The sequence below is a fragment of the Typha angustifolia genome, chromosome 7 (assembly GCF_048772165.1).
Source record: "Typha angustifolia cultivar Huaian chromosome 7, ASM4877216v1, whole genome shotgun sequence".
NCBI lineage: Eukaryota > Viridiplantae > Streptophyta > Magnoliopsida > Poales > Typhaceae > Typha > Typha angustifolia.
The window spans coordinates 18,214,216-18,229,783 of record NC_133245.1 but is presented as its reverse complement, the minus strand read 5'-3'; the positions used below and the strand labels follow the sequence as shown (position 1 = coordinate 18,229,783).

Sequence of the window (15,568 nt, the reverse complement as noted above, 5' to 3'; positions counted from 1 at the left end):
GAGACATCAAGAGGCAGAGGCAGAGGTAGAAGAGGCAAAGGCAGAGGCAATTTCGGAAGAGGAAGAGGTAGAGGCAGAAGCAACAAAACCGAAAACACCCCTACCTATGATGAATTCAAGAATGACATTCAGTGCTACTACTGCAACAAATTTGGGCACTATCAATACGAGTGTTCCAAGAAGCAAAGAGATGAAACTCAGGCCTATTATGCAGAAAAGGAGGATGTACAACCAACACTATTCATGGCTAGCTATACAAGTGACAAAGTTGATGCAAGCAGTATTTGGTTCCTGGACAGTGCATGTTCAAATCACATGACAGGCTACAAACAGTTGTTCGAAGAACTAAATGAAACATACAAGTTGAAGGTCAGGCTTGGTGATGACAAGATGATTCAAGTTGAAGGGAAGGGCACAGTAGCAGTCCACACAAAAACTGGTATGAGATATTTGCACAATGTTTATTTTATCCCAGATTTGACACAAAATCTGTTGAGTATTGGGCGGTTAATGGATAGTGGTTATTCAATTGTGTTTGAAGGAAAATCTTGTGTAATGAAATCCAAAAATCAGGTCTTGGTAGAGGTGAACATGACAATCAATAAATTGTTTCCTTTGGAGGTTTCAAATATAAAGAAAAGAGCAATGACTGCAACAGTTTTGAATCAATCTGAGTTATGGCATCTTAGATATGGTCATTTAAATATCAATGGTCTGAAACTGTTGAATCAAAAAGAAATGGTGTATGGCTTACCCGAAATCAAGCAAGTAGGTGTTTGTGAAGGGTGTATACTGGGTAAACAAGCCAAGTTTTCATTTCCAAAAGGTCAAGCTATGAGAGCAACACAAGTGCTTGAGTTGGTTCATGCAGATTTGTGTGGTCCAATGCAAACCGAATCACAGGGAGGTAGCAAATATTTTCTCCTTTTCACAGATGATTATAGTAGAATGAGTTGGGTATATTTCTTGCAAAGCAAAGGAGAAGCATTCAGTAGTTTCAAAGTGTTTAAAAGTCTTGTAGAGAAGCAATCTGAAAAGAAGTTGAAGGTGTTAAGAACAGATCGAGGAGGTGAGTTTCCCTCAAAAGAATTTATTAATTTCTGTGAAATTGAAGGGATACATCATGAGTTAACCACTCCATATACACCCGAGCAAAACGGAGTTGCTGAAAGAAAGAATAGAACTGTGGTGGAGATGGGAAGAAGTATGTTAAAATGCAAGATGTTACCAAACAAATTCTGGGCTGAAGCAGTGGCAACTGCTGTGTATATTTTGAATATCTCACCCACAAAAGCTGTTATGAATAAAACCCCATTTGAGGCATGGTTTGAGAGGAAACCTGGAGTAAGTCATTTAAGGGTATTTGGGAGTATAGCCTATGCACTAATCAATCCACAAAAGAGAACGAAGCTTGATAACAAATCTGAAAAATTAATTTTCATCGGGTATTGTACACAATCCACAGGGTATCGGCTATACAATCCAGGAAATTGTAAAATCGTTGTGAGTAGAAATGTATTATTCGATGAAGAAGCAAGTTGGCAGTGGGAGAGTGTTGTACAACAAATTCAGGTTGAAGAAACAATAGAAGAAAATGAAGAGACAGTGGTACAAGATCAAACACACAACCAACATATCAGCAGCAGCTCTAGTTGTACGACTGATGATGCAATGCCCGAAATGCGACCAAGGAAGTTTAAAACAGTTCAAGAATTGTATGAAACCACTCAAGTACTCCTTGTTGCAGATCCCACAACGTATGAAGAAGCATCAAAAAAAGCAAGAGTGGTGCAATGCAAGAAGAAATACAATCGATTGAGAAAAACAGAACTTGGCATTTGGTGAAGCTTCTTGAAGGTAAAAATGTTATTGGTTTAAAATGGGTTTTCAAAACTAAATTTGGTGCAGATGGAAGTGTTCAAAAGTTCAAAGCCAGGCTTGTGGCAAAGGGTTATGCACAAGAACATGGCATAGATTATGAAGAAACTTTTTCTCCTGTGGCCCGATTTGAGACATTGAGGTTGTTGTTGGCGCTTTCAGCTCAATTGAAGAAACCAGTCTACCAATTTGATGTAAAATCAGCCTTTCTCAATGGAGAACTATTAGAAGAAGTGTATGTCGAGCAGCCTAAAGAATTTGAAATCAAGGGTAAAGAAGATTGGGTGTACAAACTAGCAAAGGCGTTGTATGGATTAAAATAGGCACCACGAGCGTGGTACAACAAAATTGATTCTTATTTTATAAATTCTGGGTTTGAAAGAAGTAAAAGTGAGCCTAATCTCTATATTAAGAAGAAAGGAAAAGATGGTCTATTGATGATATGATTTATATGGGCACTAATGAGGAACTGGTGGAACAATTCAGAAGCAGCATGAAGCAGCAGTTTGAAATGTTAGATTTGGGTTTATTACATTATTTCCTTGGTTTAGAAGTAGAGCAAGAGAAATGTAGCATCTTTGTGTCACAAAGGAAGTATGCATGTGATTTGTTAAAGAAGTTTGGGCTTACAGAAAATAAAATAGCATCAACACCTATGAATGTGAATGAAAAGTTAGAAAAAGATGATGGCTCAGGTTCAGCTAATGCAACTAGATACAGAAGCCTAATTGGGGGATTGATGTATTTGACTCACACAAGACCCGATATTTCCTATGCAGTTGGAGTGGTCTCAAGACACATGCAAAACCCTACAAAGCATCACTTTGGCACAGCCAAAAGAATTTTGAATTACATTGCAGGTACAACAGACTATGGTGTGTGGTATGGAAGCTCGAAAAATATCAATCTGATTGGCTACAGTGACAGTGATTGGGCAGGATGTGCAGAGGATCGAAAGAGCACTTCAGGACACTTGTTTACTCTCGGCACAAGTGCAGTTTCATGGAGTTCAAAGAAGCAAGCAACAGTGGCATTGTCAACCTCTGAGGCAGAATATTCAGCAGTCAGTTCAGCAGCAACCCAAGCAGTTTGGTTGAGACGCATACTTGCTAGTTTTGAGCAAAAACAGCAGCACCCTACGGTGATATTCTGTGACAACCAATCAGCAATAGCAATGACGGAGAATCCACCATTTCATGAAAGAACCAAGGATATCGACATCCGTGTGCATTTCATTCGTGACCTTGTGGCGAATGGTGATGTTGACATAAGATACATCAATACAGACAAGTAGGCAGCGGACATACTTACAAAGGCATTAGCACAAGGCAAATTTGAACTATTTAGATCGGCACTTGGAGTTGGGAATTTTGCATCAAGGGGGAGTGTTGAATATTGATACAAAATTAGTCCGGATTAGATGTATTCCAGATCAGCAATTGACGTGATGTAATTGGGTTAGTTATTTACTTTAGATATAACTAGTAGTGGGTAGTTTCTCCTAAATTTAGTTAAGACATGGGTAGTGGGAAGTTATGTTATTTTAGCTTAAGTGGTTCTGTAATTAAAAAAAAATATTGTATCTTTGAGTCATTGTATTAAGAAGTTTTTGTTTCAGCAAAAACTCTGTGTTTTGTCAATTTCCAGTAAAAATTCCAACACTCCTGCTCTTTTGTTTACCCTTTCCACACGGCAGTAGCAACTTGACCGTTTACTTCAAGTCAAGTCGTCAGCCACCCACAGACTGACAAACCATCCTCTAGCTATCTCGTCCATGATGAATCTTCCAAGTTCTCTAGGCATTTGTTTCTTACTTCTTTTAGTGAAGATGTGTTCAAGCTAGCATTATGACGTATTGACCTTTAATCCATATTTATTGGTGTTTGTTCTGTTATCACTTGCTGCGCCTGCGCACCTACCGTTCCATTCTGATCAGAGACTATGCTTCTGACTCTCCTGCTTATCACCCTGCACCTCCTACATCTGCCCCGGCCTTCGTCATCTGATTTTCTGGGTCCTTCCGCCCTCAAGCACGGTGCTCCTCAATGCAATAACATCACCATCCCATATCCATTCGGCGTCATAGGGAATAATAGCTCCGGCCTGCCACCCCTGCCAGGCTTTGAGATTTCGTGCACCAACGGAATGTATCCAACGGTGTTGCTTAATACCCACCGATACGAAGTACTGGACATATCATTGGTGGATGGCTTCATCCGCATCGTTGGCTATCCGTACGAGTGGAACTGCTACAACATTTCCGGTCCGGCCAATTCCTCAAATCAGTACATCAACCTTACTAGGACCCCCTACACATTCTCAGACACGAGGAACAAGTTCACCGCTGTGGGATGCGACGCCATGGCCATTATAGTTGGCCCCGGCCAGGGCCAGAGTCAGGACAAGCACTATGATATAGGCGGGTGCGTGTCCTCCTGCGTCACCAATGACAGCATCGTCAACGGCACGTGCTCTGGTGTCGGCTGTTGCCAAGCTTCGCTACCCAGGGGGCTCAAGAGTCTCAACTTGGAGTTAACCAGCATAAGAAATACCACAAGGTCGACAAAGAATGCGTCTGGGGAGACATGCAGTAAAGCATTCATTGTGGACAAAGACCAATATATGTTCTCTTCTACGGACCTAGTCGGCAACATCCCCAACCAAATCCCGGTGGTGCTCGAGTGGTCCATAGGGAACAAGACCTGTAAAGAGCTAGGCCAGACAAATATTGCTACTGATTACGCCTGCAACAAGAACAGCTATTGCTACGACTCGCATAACGGTATAGGCTACCGCTGCAACTGCTCTAAAGGCTTTGCAGGCAACCCTTACCAGGAAGGACCAGACGGTTGTCAAGGTACAAATTACTAATTTTGTACAGTCGAAATCTTTAAGTGCATACTTTTCAATTTAGAATTTATTTTCGTGGTCTCTGCCAGATGAAAACGTGTGCCTTGATCCGAAAAACAGTCCTTGTGTGCATCAATGCATCAATACAGAGGGTGGTTTCCACTGCACTTGTCCATTGGGTACCAGTGGCGATGGTAAGAAACAAGGTACAGGCTGCAAGAGGACTGCAACTCTGGAGATTGCTTTGGGTAAGTTCTACTGAGTGTTAGCGTAGAGATTATGAAAGTTGAATCTCTTAATGTAAAGTTTGATACTAACGAATACTATAGTAATTCATAGGATCACTGAAGCGCATACTCTTAATGCGAAATATGAGTAGTCCAAGAGTTTGATCTCCTTTTGCCTATCCTTAAGGTGGAAAAGTGAACCGACATCTGTCTCTATCTCTTCATCTAAATTGAACAACGGTTTCAAACTCAAGAATTTGGATCTGCTTTTCTCTTCTTGAAATTGCAAGCAGTTCAGGTTTTCTGAAGTTTAAGATACACTTCTTTCATCTTGTTTACATGAATTCATGACCTCGCATGAAGTGACACCCTCTATTTCCAAGTCTGTTATTAGATTGAATTTCTTCATGTAAGAGTTGCATATCCTGCATATGTTGCCCGTCAGAACTTGCCGTGGTTGTGCAGCTGCAGGACTAGCTCTGTTGCTTGCCGTATTCATATTAAGTTCCTGGACTTACTGGATCCTGAAGAAAAGAAAGCATGCAAAGTTAAAACAGAAATATTTTCTGCAAAATGGTGGATTTCTGTTACGAAAGCAGATCCTCTCTCAAAAAGCACCAGCAAGGATATTTAGCTCAGACGAACTCAAGAAGGCGACCTACAACTTCAGTGAGGATCGCGTTCTTGGTCGAGGTGGATATGGCACCGTGTACAAAGGCCTGCTGTCGGATCAAACGGTTGTTGCTATCAAAAAGTCAAAGCTAGTTGATCAGAGCCAGATCAAGCAATTCGTTAACGAGGTGATCATCCTTTCTCAGATCAATCACAAAAATGTCATCAAGCTACTGGGTTGTTGCTTAGAGACCCAAGTCCCCTTGTTGGTTTACGAGTTCATTTCCAATGGCACACTCTTTCACCATCTTCATAACGATCTCTCAGCTCCAATGACATGGGAGAGTCGCTTGCGTATAGCTGTTGAAACCGCAGCAGCGCTTGCATTTCTACACTCTGCAACAGAATTGCCAATCATCCATAGGGATGTCAAATCGGCTAATATACTTCTAGACGAGAGCTACACGGCGAAAGTATCTGATTTCGGAGCTTCCAGGTTGATCCCCTATGATCACACTCATGTAACAACACTCGTGCAAGGCACACTCGGTTACTTGGACCCTGAGTACTTCGGTACTAGCCAGTTGACGGAGAAGAGCGACGTCTATAGCTTCGGCGTAGTTCTTGTCGAGCTATTGACGAGAGAGAAGCCGATATCGTTTTGCCGGTCCGAAGAGGGAAGAAATCTTGCCTTGCATTTTACTACGATGGTCGAAGAAAATCGGCACCTGGAGATGCTGGATAGCCGGATGGTGAAGGAAGCCGGAGCGAGGCACCTTAACGTAGTTGCGCAGGTAGCCGTAAGATGTTTGCGTCTCAAAGGGGAAGAAAGGCCGAGGATGAAAGAAGTGGCCATCGAGCTTGATGCTCTGAGAAGGCTCATGAAACACCACCTGGCTGAGCAGAACCAAGAAAAAGACACGGTTGAGCAGAGCCATCAGGAAGAGATCTCACTCGGTGGGCCTTCCACTACATATAGCAATGATACAACCCAACAGGACAGCGGGGAAATCTCACTAGTGTCCATGTAATTTTCCAGATCGGTGTAGGATTAATGTCCCAAGTGCCAAATTTCTAAGGTTGAAGAAGATTACCCTACTGCTTTTTTTTATCCCTCCATCCCAAATTGTTCTCCTAACATGGATGAGCTCTGCCCTTTGAAAACTACTGATAAATTTCTTTGTGCGGTTCGATGGCTCGTAGATGATTGAGATAGCTACTATATGTATCATACACACTTAATCTAGTCGACATGATCAAGTATTTACATAATTGAGCTTCATTCCGTAAAGAATTCAATTAATCGAAAACAGTAAAGTGTTAGCAACAAACCACGTAATATGCAACCACTAAGTTGATATATTATCTCTAACACCAGTTTATGATTAATCACTGCAAAGGAGGAGATAACCACTAACTTATAGTTAATTTTACTGCAAAAGAGGGAATAGTTGTAACTAATCTTATCTTTCTCACTTGCTATTCTAGTGGGGAATGCATGTAATTAATTTTATCTTTCTCAACTTATGTACCAACTCTCTATATATAAATACATTGATTTGGCAAAATAGTTCACTTCTTAAATTCTTTAGCATATCTTTAATATATTTACTTATTTCACAACTTAAAATATGACTAATTTATAATTTAGAAATATAACTAATTTACTTTTATAATTTTGAAATGTGATCCATACTTTTATTAATTTTATTTAGTATCATTTAACTTCAATTATTTAATTAGGAGAGAGAAATTAATAATTTTTATTAAATTATTTACCTAAAAAAATTCATCTATTAATGAATTAAAATGATATATAAGATAATTTACATACATAGCTTGAAAATAGGGAGTGTAAATAAGAAAAAGATGAAAGTAATAGTGTTAAATGAAAATTCTCTTCTATTCTACTAGAGTTTTATTTTGATTTAATTTATCTTTTTATATTTATAAATTAAACCATATATTGATCTCAGATTTGTAAAAGAGAAAAAAGAAGTACCTTATATGTTTTACCAAATAAATATGACAGAAGGATATTCTTTTATAAATATTTCATAAAAAATTAGGACTCGAATGGTAAATATGAATAATTTATGTAAACTAGAAAAATATGAAAAAAGTGTGGACTCATCGAAGAATGCAAGCTTTTACCAATTTATTATTATTATTATTTTATCTTTCATAAAAGAGAGATCGTGTAAGAGAGAGAAACAAAACGGGATCAATTTATCCACACAAATTAAAGAGTGACGGATACTTTACACCTTGGATTATGAGAGATAAATTTATAGTTATTATTGAATTGTCTGTGTAAAATTAAACCACTAAACGACAGTATCGATAAACTAATAGGCTACTAGTCTTAACTATTGATTGATGTCAGACACCTCTCGAAAGCAGAGCCAATCACCAATACAAAATAATTTTCTTTCTACAATCATGTTCGCATGTTAGACTCGATCGGTATTCTCAAGAAATTGAGGAAATTAGAGGAGATAAGTGACAATTGATTTGGTGGATATTGAGCAGAAAAATGAATTAATTTAGTGAAATATGAATATTTTGGTTAGCTTGTCGTATCTTCTTCCTTCTTTTGTTGCAAGGGTTTGAAATGTCTCCTTCCTGTTTAACACCAAAAATTTCCACACTGATAAGATGTGGCTACAAATGCTTACACGGCCAGCTTGGTAAGTTTTCTTGTTATCGATATTTTTACTCGAGGAAAAAAAATATCCGGTTATGATTCCTGTATTTTGATGACTCTTTGTATATACCATTCATTATGCAGATAAGTTTTGTCCTTGTTATACCTTTCATTATGCATTGGAACTCAAAAGTGTCTTGTTATGGTTTATAAGCTCTATTTGAAATTGCGGAATTAATCAACTGAAAGTTACGTGATTCAGACAATATGAAAGATGAAGAAGTCAGGTTATGTTATTCTGTGCTGACATTTCTATTTGTTTCGATGTTAGTGATGAAGTGGCTGTTAGCCGCTCCCTTCACAGTTTCTTCTGATGAGCAAATCACCTTGCGAATCTCCGATCTACACAGTCTGCTTGCCTTTGCGGTATCTAGAGCCATTGGATTTTACGTTACCTTCTTTGATCTAGGTTTGTGCTCATACTGAGATGTAGCAGCAGCTATATCTACTTTGCTACGTACGTACTTCTCGTGAAGTAGTGGTTCTCCTGCTCTTTTGTTTACCCTTTCCACACGGCAGTAGCAACTTGACCGCTTACTTCAAGTCAAGTCGTCAGCCACCCGCAGACTCTGACAAACCATCCTCTAGCTATCTCGTCCATGATGAATCTTCCAAGTTCTCTAGACATTTGTTTCCTACTTCTTTTAGTGAAGATGTGTTCAAGCTAGCATTATGACGTATTGACCTTTAATCCATTTTTATTGGTGTTTGTTCTGTTGTCACTTGCTGCGCCTGCGCACCTACCGTTCCATTCTGATCAGAGACTATGCTTCTGACTCTCCTGCTTATCACCCTGCACCTCCTACATCTGCCCCGGCCTTCGTCATCTGATTTTCTGGGTCCCTCTGCCCTCAATCAGGATGCTCCTCAATGCAATAACATGACCATCCCATATCCATTCAGCGTCAAAGGGAATAATAGCTCCGGGCAGCCAGGCTTTGAGATTTTGTGCACCAACGGAACATATCCAAAGGTGTCGCTTGGTACCCACCGATACGAAGTACTGGACATATCATTGGTGGATGGCTTCATCCGCATCGTTGGCTATCCGTACGAGTGGAACTGCTACCACATTTCCGGTCCTGCCAAATCCTCAGATCAGTACATCAACCTTACTAGGACCCCCTACACATTCTCAGACACGAGGAACAAGTTCACCGTTGTGGGATGCGACGCCATGGCCATTATAGTTGGCCAGGGCCAGGGCCAGAGTCAGGACAAGATCGGCGGGTGCGTGTCCTTCTGCGTCAACAGAAACAGCACCATCAACGGCACGTGCTCTGGTGTCGGCTGCTGCCAATCTTCGCTGCCCAAGGGGCTCAAGAGTCTCAACTTAAAATTAACCAGCATAAGATATCTCACAGGGTCGACAAGGGATGAGCCTGAGGAGCCATGCAGTAAGGCGTTCATTGCGGATAAGGACTACTACATGTTCTCTATTAATGACTTAATTGTCGGCGACCACGAAGACGAGTTAACTAAGGGCAACCGCGAACGCGACATAGACAACCCCGAACAAGACTTAATCAAGGGCAACCCCAGTATCCAATCTATCCCGGTGGTGCTCGAGTGGTCCATAGGGAACAAAACCTGTAAAGAGGTCCAGACAAATATTGCTACTGATTACGCCTGCAAGAAGAACAGCAATTGCTTCGACTCGCATAACGGTATAGGCTACCGCTGCAACTGCTCTAAAGGCTTTGCAGGCAACCCTTACCTGGAAGGACCAGGCGGTTGTCAAGGTACAAATTACTAATTTTGTACAGTCGAAATCTTTAAATGCATACTTTTCAATTTAGAATTTATTTTCGTGGTCTCTACCAGATGTAAACGAGTGCCTTGATCCGAAATACAGTCCTTGTGTGCATGAATGCATCAATACAGAGGGTGGTTTCCACTGCACTTGTCCATTGGGTACCAGTGGCGATGGTAAGGAACAAGGTACAGGCTGCAAGAGGACTGCAAGTCTGGAGATTGCTTCGAGTAAGTTCTACTGAGTGTTAGCGTAGATTATATGAAAGTTGAATCTCTTAATGTAAAGTTTGATATTAACGAATACTATAGTAATTCATAGGATCACTGAAGCGCATACAATTAATGCGAAATATGACTAGTCCAAGAGTTTGATCTCCTTTTGCCTATCCTTAAGGTGGAAAAGTGAACCAACATCTGTCTCTATTTCTTCATCTCAATTGAACAACGGTTTCAAACTCAAGAATTTGGATCTGCTTTTCTCTTCTTGAAATTGCAAGCAGTTCAGGTTTTCTGAAGTTTAAGATACACTTCTATCATCTTGTTTACATAAATTCATGACCTCGCATGATGTGACACCCTCTATTTCCAAGTTTGTTATTAGATTGAATTTCTTCATGTAAGAGTTGCATATCCTGCATATGTTGCCCGTCAGAACTTGCCGTGGTTGTGCAGATGCAGGACTAGCTCTGTTGCTTGCCGTATTCATATTAAGTTCCTGGACTTACTGGATCCTGAAGAAAAGAAAGCATGCAAAGTTAAAACAGAAATATTTTCTGCAAAATGGTGGATTTCTGTTACGAAAGCAGATCCTCTCTCAAAAAGCACCAGCAAGGATATTTAGCTCAGACGAACTCAAGAAGGCGACCTACAACTTCAGTGAGGATGTCGTTCTTGGTCGAGGTGGATATGGCACTGTGTACAAAGGCCTGATGTCGGATCAAACGGTTGTTGCTATCAAAAAGTCAAAGCTAGTTGATCAGACCCAGATCGAGCAATTCGTTAACGAGGTGATCATCCTTTCTCAGATCAATCACAAGAATGTCGTCAAGCTACTGGGTTGCTGCTTAGAGACCCAAGTCCCCTTGTTGGTTTACGAGTTCATCTCCAATGGCACACTCTTTCACCATCTTCACAACGATCTCTCAGCTCCAATGACATGGGAGAGTCGCTTGCGTATAGCTGTTGAAACCGCAGCAGCGCTTGCATTTCTACACTCTGCAACAGAATTGCCAATCATCCATAGGGATGTCAAATCGGCTAATATACTTCTAGACGAGAGCTACACGGCGAAAGTATCTGATTTCGGAGCTTCCAGGTTGATCCCCTATGATCACACTCATGTAACAACACTCGTGCAAGGCACACTCGGTTACTTGGACCCTGAGTACTTCGGTACTAGCCAGTTGACGGAGAAGAGCGACGTCTATAGCTTCGGCGTAGTTCTTGTCGAGCTATTGACGAGAGAGAAGCCGATATCGTTTTGCCGGTCCGAAGAGGGAAGAAATCTAGCCTTGCATTTTACTATGATGGTCGAAGAAAATCGGCACCTGGAGATGCTGGATAGCAGGATGGTGAAGGAAGCCGGAGCGAGGCACCTTAACGTAGTTGCGCAGGTAGCCGTAAGATGTTTGCGTCTCAAAGGGGAAGAAAGGCCGAGGATGAAAGAAGTGGCCATCGAGCTTGATGCTCTGAGAAGGCTCATGAAACACCACCTGGCTGAGCAGAACCAAGAAAAAGACACGGTTGAGCAGAGCCATCAGGAAGAGATCTCACTCGGTGGGCCTTCAACCACATATAGCAATGATATAACCCAACAAGACAGCGGGGAAATCTCACTAGTGTTCATGTAATTTTCCAGAAAGGTGTAGGATTAATGTCCTGTAGACAAAAGTGCCAAATTCCTTCGGTTGCATAAAGATTTGATCAATACTATAGCTTAGTGATTATACTGAGAGGGAACATTCTTATTGATTATTCTTACTTACACCAAAGGTGGTAATTTTATATCCATGGAACCACCTTTCGCATGACCTTTTACTTTTCTTCCCAATGAGATGTCAATTGAAAGAACTTATTGATCACAGAAGGGTTGTGCAATTCGTTTTACTTATGTGAAGATAAATCTTTAACTAGCATAAGCCCGAAACAGAAAAGAAAGAAAAAAGGTCACAACTGCAGGTCAGTGATCAAGTAATTCGACTCCCCCATAGACACATTGGAAATAAATATTTGATAAATTTCTCGTCGAAGCATTATATGATTTAAACTCATTGTGATCTGCCTTTTATGAGAGTTAGTCCAATTATTCAATTTATATATTGAAAAAGATTAAAACATTATTTAGCCTATAGCCTACTGGGTCATGTTCAATCAAAAAAGAAGAAAAAGAAAAAGAAAACACTCAAATAAAAATCGAGGGGAAAAAAGTTATTCAGTAACATGAGAGGTGATGGGTTTATGTGGTCCTCACAAATGATTACATGAGAAGCACCAAGTCAGAAGAGGAACATTGATAATTTGCATTTTGATGGACCAGCCAGAAATGACCTATTGGAATTCAAGCCATTCTACAGATGTCAACCTAAGGTTACTCCTATGTACAAAATGAGGCAGGAAGATGATAACAAGAAAGAAACTGGCCGCCAATCTGAAATTGACATTCGAAGCTCTACTGCAGAATTCTACTTTACCAGAAGATGCACAATCAAAGTAGATTTTTATATGATTCACAAGCTAAAGTAAAGTTAATAGTTACAAATAATCAAATCAGAGATTCTCAAACATTACAAGTGGTTCCAACTTAAAAGGTTTGAAGAAAAAGAAGTGAAAAGGAAAGCCCCAAATTCTGACATGCATGAAATAAAATTGCAGAATGAAAACCGATCATGCCAAAATAGTAGAAAGAGGAATGAACTGCTAAGGCACATCGATTTACCCTCTTGAGTTGCACTTTCAAATTACTTTAAATGTAAGTTTCCAAAATTATTTAAACTGAAAACCTCATCTTTCAAGGAGTAACATCCAAACCCATAATACAGAGAGGATAAAGTACCTTATGTGTTCAATCAGCTGGCGTGCACATGCAAGTAGGAATGGCTGCAACCATCACAACTTGGAAGATCAAAGAGCCATCCATTAGGAAAGTCCAAATTAGATTAATGTATATATTAAAAACTTACCTCATTCCTTTTTCCAAAAATCACAGAAACATTGAAAGTTGGATCCAATGATACCCCTTCATCCTTCCTACCAACAAGAGACAAAGAAGAATCAATAAACAACTAGTTAAATAGAAGCAGAGGATAGAACTTTACTAATGCTTTGAAAAAAAGCAAAGGGTAACCTGATTATGAAATTACAAATAACATTCCAAGGGTTCACAACATGGCCCGAAAAGATGTGGAATTACGAACATATAAATGGTAAAGATGGCCAAAAGAAAGTGTAATCTGAAAGTTTATGATGTAAATTATAGCTGTGATGGGGCTAGAGTATCTGTGTTGAACTTGACCAGCGTCTGCTTTCTCCTGCATCACTGGTAAATTAATGATTTAATGCGATGAGGAACTTCAATATCTCCTCACAGAAAATTTGATTAGCAATCTTAAGAAAAGAAGCTAGTGAAACCTAGAAATAAGATAAATTTATTAGGATGCATTACTTCTGCATACGGCACCTCAGACCAGGAGACATGCTCCAGACCACACCTCATATCCACTTACCAAGTAATGCTCTCCAATGTCATGTCTTAATAGTTCTATATGAATGAGCAACAAAATTGGAGGAAATTTTAACATTTAAATTTCCCATCCTTACACTATTAGATCATTTTCCCAGTCTCAATATTAAAACTGATATCCACCGCCGTCATTGCCTCCAAAGCAGGGAGCCAGTCAGAAAGAAATGCTTTCCTTTTCTTCTCTAAAGAAAATAAACTTATGATTGGATACTCTTACTTCCAAATATTGAAGGGAAAAAGACATCAGAAGAAATTGCTTGGAACACGGATTTAAATTATTACAAGCAAAGAAAGGCCAATCTTGCGTGCAGTATGGTACCCATGGTTCCTATTTGAGTCACGATAACCTGAAGAGCCATTCTAATATCAGAATCTCCAAAGTGAGAATTAATATCGGTGAAGATGATATATGATACAACTGACCAGAAATTTCTCATCATACCTGCAGATTATGATGTCTGTCTTTCTTCCCTAGAATGAAAATCAAAGTATGAGGGACCCTTTTCCAACTTGCGTGCATCAAATGTTAGGAAATTATTTTACAAAGATAAAAAGATGTATATACATAAAGATTTCTGGTGTCATATAAATGATTTAGAGAGAGAGAGAGAGAGAGAGAGAGAGAGAGACCTTGATATCCATAGATATTGACTTATATGTGACAGGAAATAGTCTAGGCATCTGATCATTAGGGTTCATCTCAATCTACCTAGCAAATGGCAGGTCCACCGAGTAAGATCTGCATTCACAGTTAGGAAAGAAAATAAAGAACAGTTCATGAATACAAACTAGACATAATGCAGTAACTAACAACTAGATGCTGTTAATCCCACACCTCATAGAAAACTCTCAATATACCTTCCAAGTAAGTTCTGGAGATTGATCCTCGGGAAATTCGATATTATTCATATTTTAAGGATCAAAGCCACAAATATTAAAAGGAAAGGATTAGAAAAGGCTTGTTAGTACCTGTGCTTCGGAGTAGAGTTCATGGTGACGATGACCGGAGATTGGGGAAGGAAGGGAGACGAGGGTTTTTGTCAGACTTAAAAAAAATGATACCGGATTCGGATCGAGATCCGCATCTCTCACTCATATATCTTGGATCCGGATAAGCTCGAGTCCGAGTCAAATTACAGGACATCCCCAGAGTTGAAGAGAAAGGCAAGGAAGAGAGCTCGAATAGAAATCTCAATGGATTCATACCAGGTTTTCGGCGAGGGCGTCTCGAGCTTTAGATTTCTCTCTTAGCTCCGACCGAGAGAGAGAGAGAGAGAGAGAGAGAGAGAGAGACGCTTGGGTTTTACCAAAAGGGACGTATTAAATTTTAATGGCTTCCAGTTGTACCTTACAGGATTTAACTGTCATTAATTGATGGCATTCGAAGTGATGTGATCTGGAGGAAAAATAATAGTAAGTCTAACCACTGCTCAACGACCGTGCAACATGTCAGCCATGTGATACCTCATATGGCTCTAAATTTTATTGATAGGATATCGCTTGTCCCTTGAGCATTTACTTCGGTACATTTGGTGGGTTGTTGTACGTGGCACGAAGCAAGTTTTGAAGATAAAATCAAAACTAAACGTCGCCTGAGAGATTCGAACTCTCGCGGGGAAACCCCATGTACTTAGCAGGCACACGCCTTAACCACTCGGCCAAAGCGACACAATTATAGGGCTATACTAATTCAATTAATCTCGGTGTAATCATGTGTATTTCATTTTACTGTCTCTTGCATTCTTTATAAATATTGATGCACATATAGCGTTTTTTTAGGCGATTGATACCTTCTAATGA

General features: G+C 39.9%; 3 protein-coding genes and 1 non-coding gene across 11 annotated transcripts; 2 read left to right on the top strand and 2 right to left on the bottom strand.

Annotated features, from left to right (window-relative positions):
• The first annotated feature begins 3,693 nt into the window (after positions 1-3,693).
• Positions 3,694-6,813, top strand: LOC140761922 (wall-associated receptor kinase 17-like). Its single transcript, XM_073099456.1, has 3 exons — positions 3,694-4,735; positions 4,818-4,976; positions 5,421-6,813. Exons 1-3 carry the CDS (start codon positions 3,820-3,822, stop codon positions 6,596-6,598), a joined length of 2,253 nt encoding a protein of 750 aa, XP_072955557.1. The 5' UTR covers positions 3,694-3,819; the 3' UTR covers positions 6,599-6,813.
• A 2,054-nt stretch (positions 6,814-8,867) lies between these two features.
• Positions 8,868-11,983, top strand: LOC140762545 (wall-associated receptor kinase 2-like). Its single transcript, XM_073100421.1, has 3 exons — positions 8,868-10,016; positions 10,099-10,257; positions 10,702-11,983. Exons 1-3 carry the CDS (start codon positions 9,041-9,043, stop codon positions 11,877-11,879), a joined length of 2,313 nt encoding a protein of 770 aa, XP_072956522.1. The 5' UTR covers positions 8,868-9,040; the 3' UTR covers positions 11,880-11,983.
• On the bottom strand, positions 11,704-15,068 carry LOC140762546 (uncharacterized). 8 transcript variants are annotated; one of them, XM_073100422.1, is made up of 7 exons: positions 14,738-15,068; positions 14,399-14,507; positions 14,211-14,277; positions 14,051-14,115; positions 13,209-13,275; positions 13,082-13,125; positions 11,776-11,907 (listed from the first exon to the last, which is right to left on the bottom strand). In XM_073100422.1, the coding sequence occupies exons 2-7, from the start codon at positions 14,455-14,457 to the stop codon at positions 11,865-11,867; spliced, it is 345 nt and encodes a 114-aa protein (XP_072956523.1). In that variant the 5' UTR covers positions 14,458-14,507; positions 14,738-15,068; the 3' UTR covers positions 11,776-11,864. The 8 variants fall into 8 exon arrangements, 1 of the variants encoding a protein (XP_072956523.1); XR_012104737.1 differs by lacking the exon at positions 11,776-11,907 and adding an exon at positions 11,708-11,745 and having other exon boundaries at positions 13,209-14,115; positions 14,211-14,239; positions 14,738-15,066; XR_012104738.1 differs by lacking the exon at positions 11,776-11,907 and adding an exon at positions 11,708-11,745 and having other exon boundaries at positions 13,209-14,115; positions 14,211-14,234; positions 14,738-15,066.
• A 286-nt stretch (positions 15,069-15,354) lies between these two features.
• On the bottom strand, positions 15,355-15,436 carry TRNAS-GCU (transfer RNA serine (anticodon GCU)). The gene has a single exon. It is a non-coding gene; the product is annotated as a tRNA-Ser (tRNA).
• Between the last annotated feature and the right edge of the window lie 132 nt (positions 15,437-15,568).

Coding starts and splice junctions, on each gene's coding strand:
- LOC140761922 (XM_073099456.1), top strand. CDS start 3,820: ATGCTTCTGACTCTCCTGCTTATCACCCTGCACCTCCTACATCTGCCC. Junction 4,736..4,817: donor AGGACCAGACGGTTGTCAAG/GTACAAATTACT, acceptor GGTCTCTGCCAG/ATGAAAACGTGTGCCTTGAT. Junction 4,977..5,420: donor AACTCTGGAGATTGCTTTGG/GTAAGTTCTACT, acceptor GTGGTTGTGCAG/CTGCAGGACTAGCTCTGTTG.
- LOC140762545 (XM_073100421.1), top strand. CDS start 9,041: ATGCTTCTGACTCTCCTGCTTATCACCCTGCACCTCCTACATCTGCCC. Junction 10,017..10,098: donor AGGACCAGGCGGTTGTCAAG/GTACAAATTACT, acceptor GGTCTCTACCAG/ATGTAAACGAGTGCCTTGAT. Junction 10,258..10,701: donor AAGTCTGGAGATTGCTTCGA/GTAAGTTCTACT, acceptor GTGGTTGTGCAG/ATGCAGGACTAGCTCTGTTG.
- LOC140762546 (XM_073100422.1), bottom strand. CDS start 14,457: ATGATCAGATGCCTAGACTATTTCCTGTCACATATAAGTCAATATCTA. Junction 14,116..14,210: donor ACAGACATCATAATCTGCAG/GTATGATGAGAA, acceptor ATGGCTCTTCAG/GTTATCGTGACTCAAATAGG. Junction 11,908..13,081: donor CAGCTGATTGAACACATAAG/GTACTTTATCCT, acceptor TTTTGTCTACAG/GACATTAATCCTACACCTTT.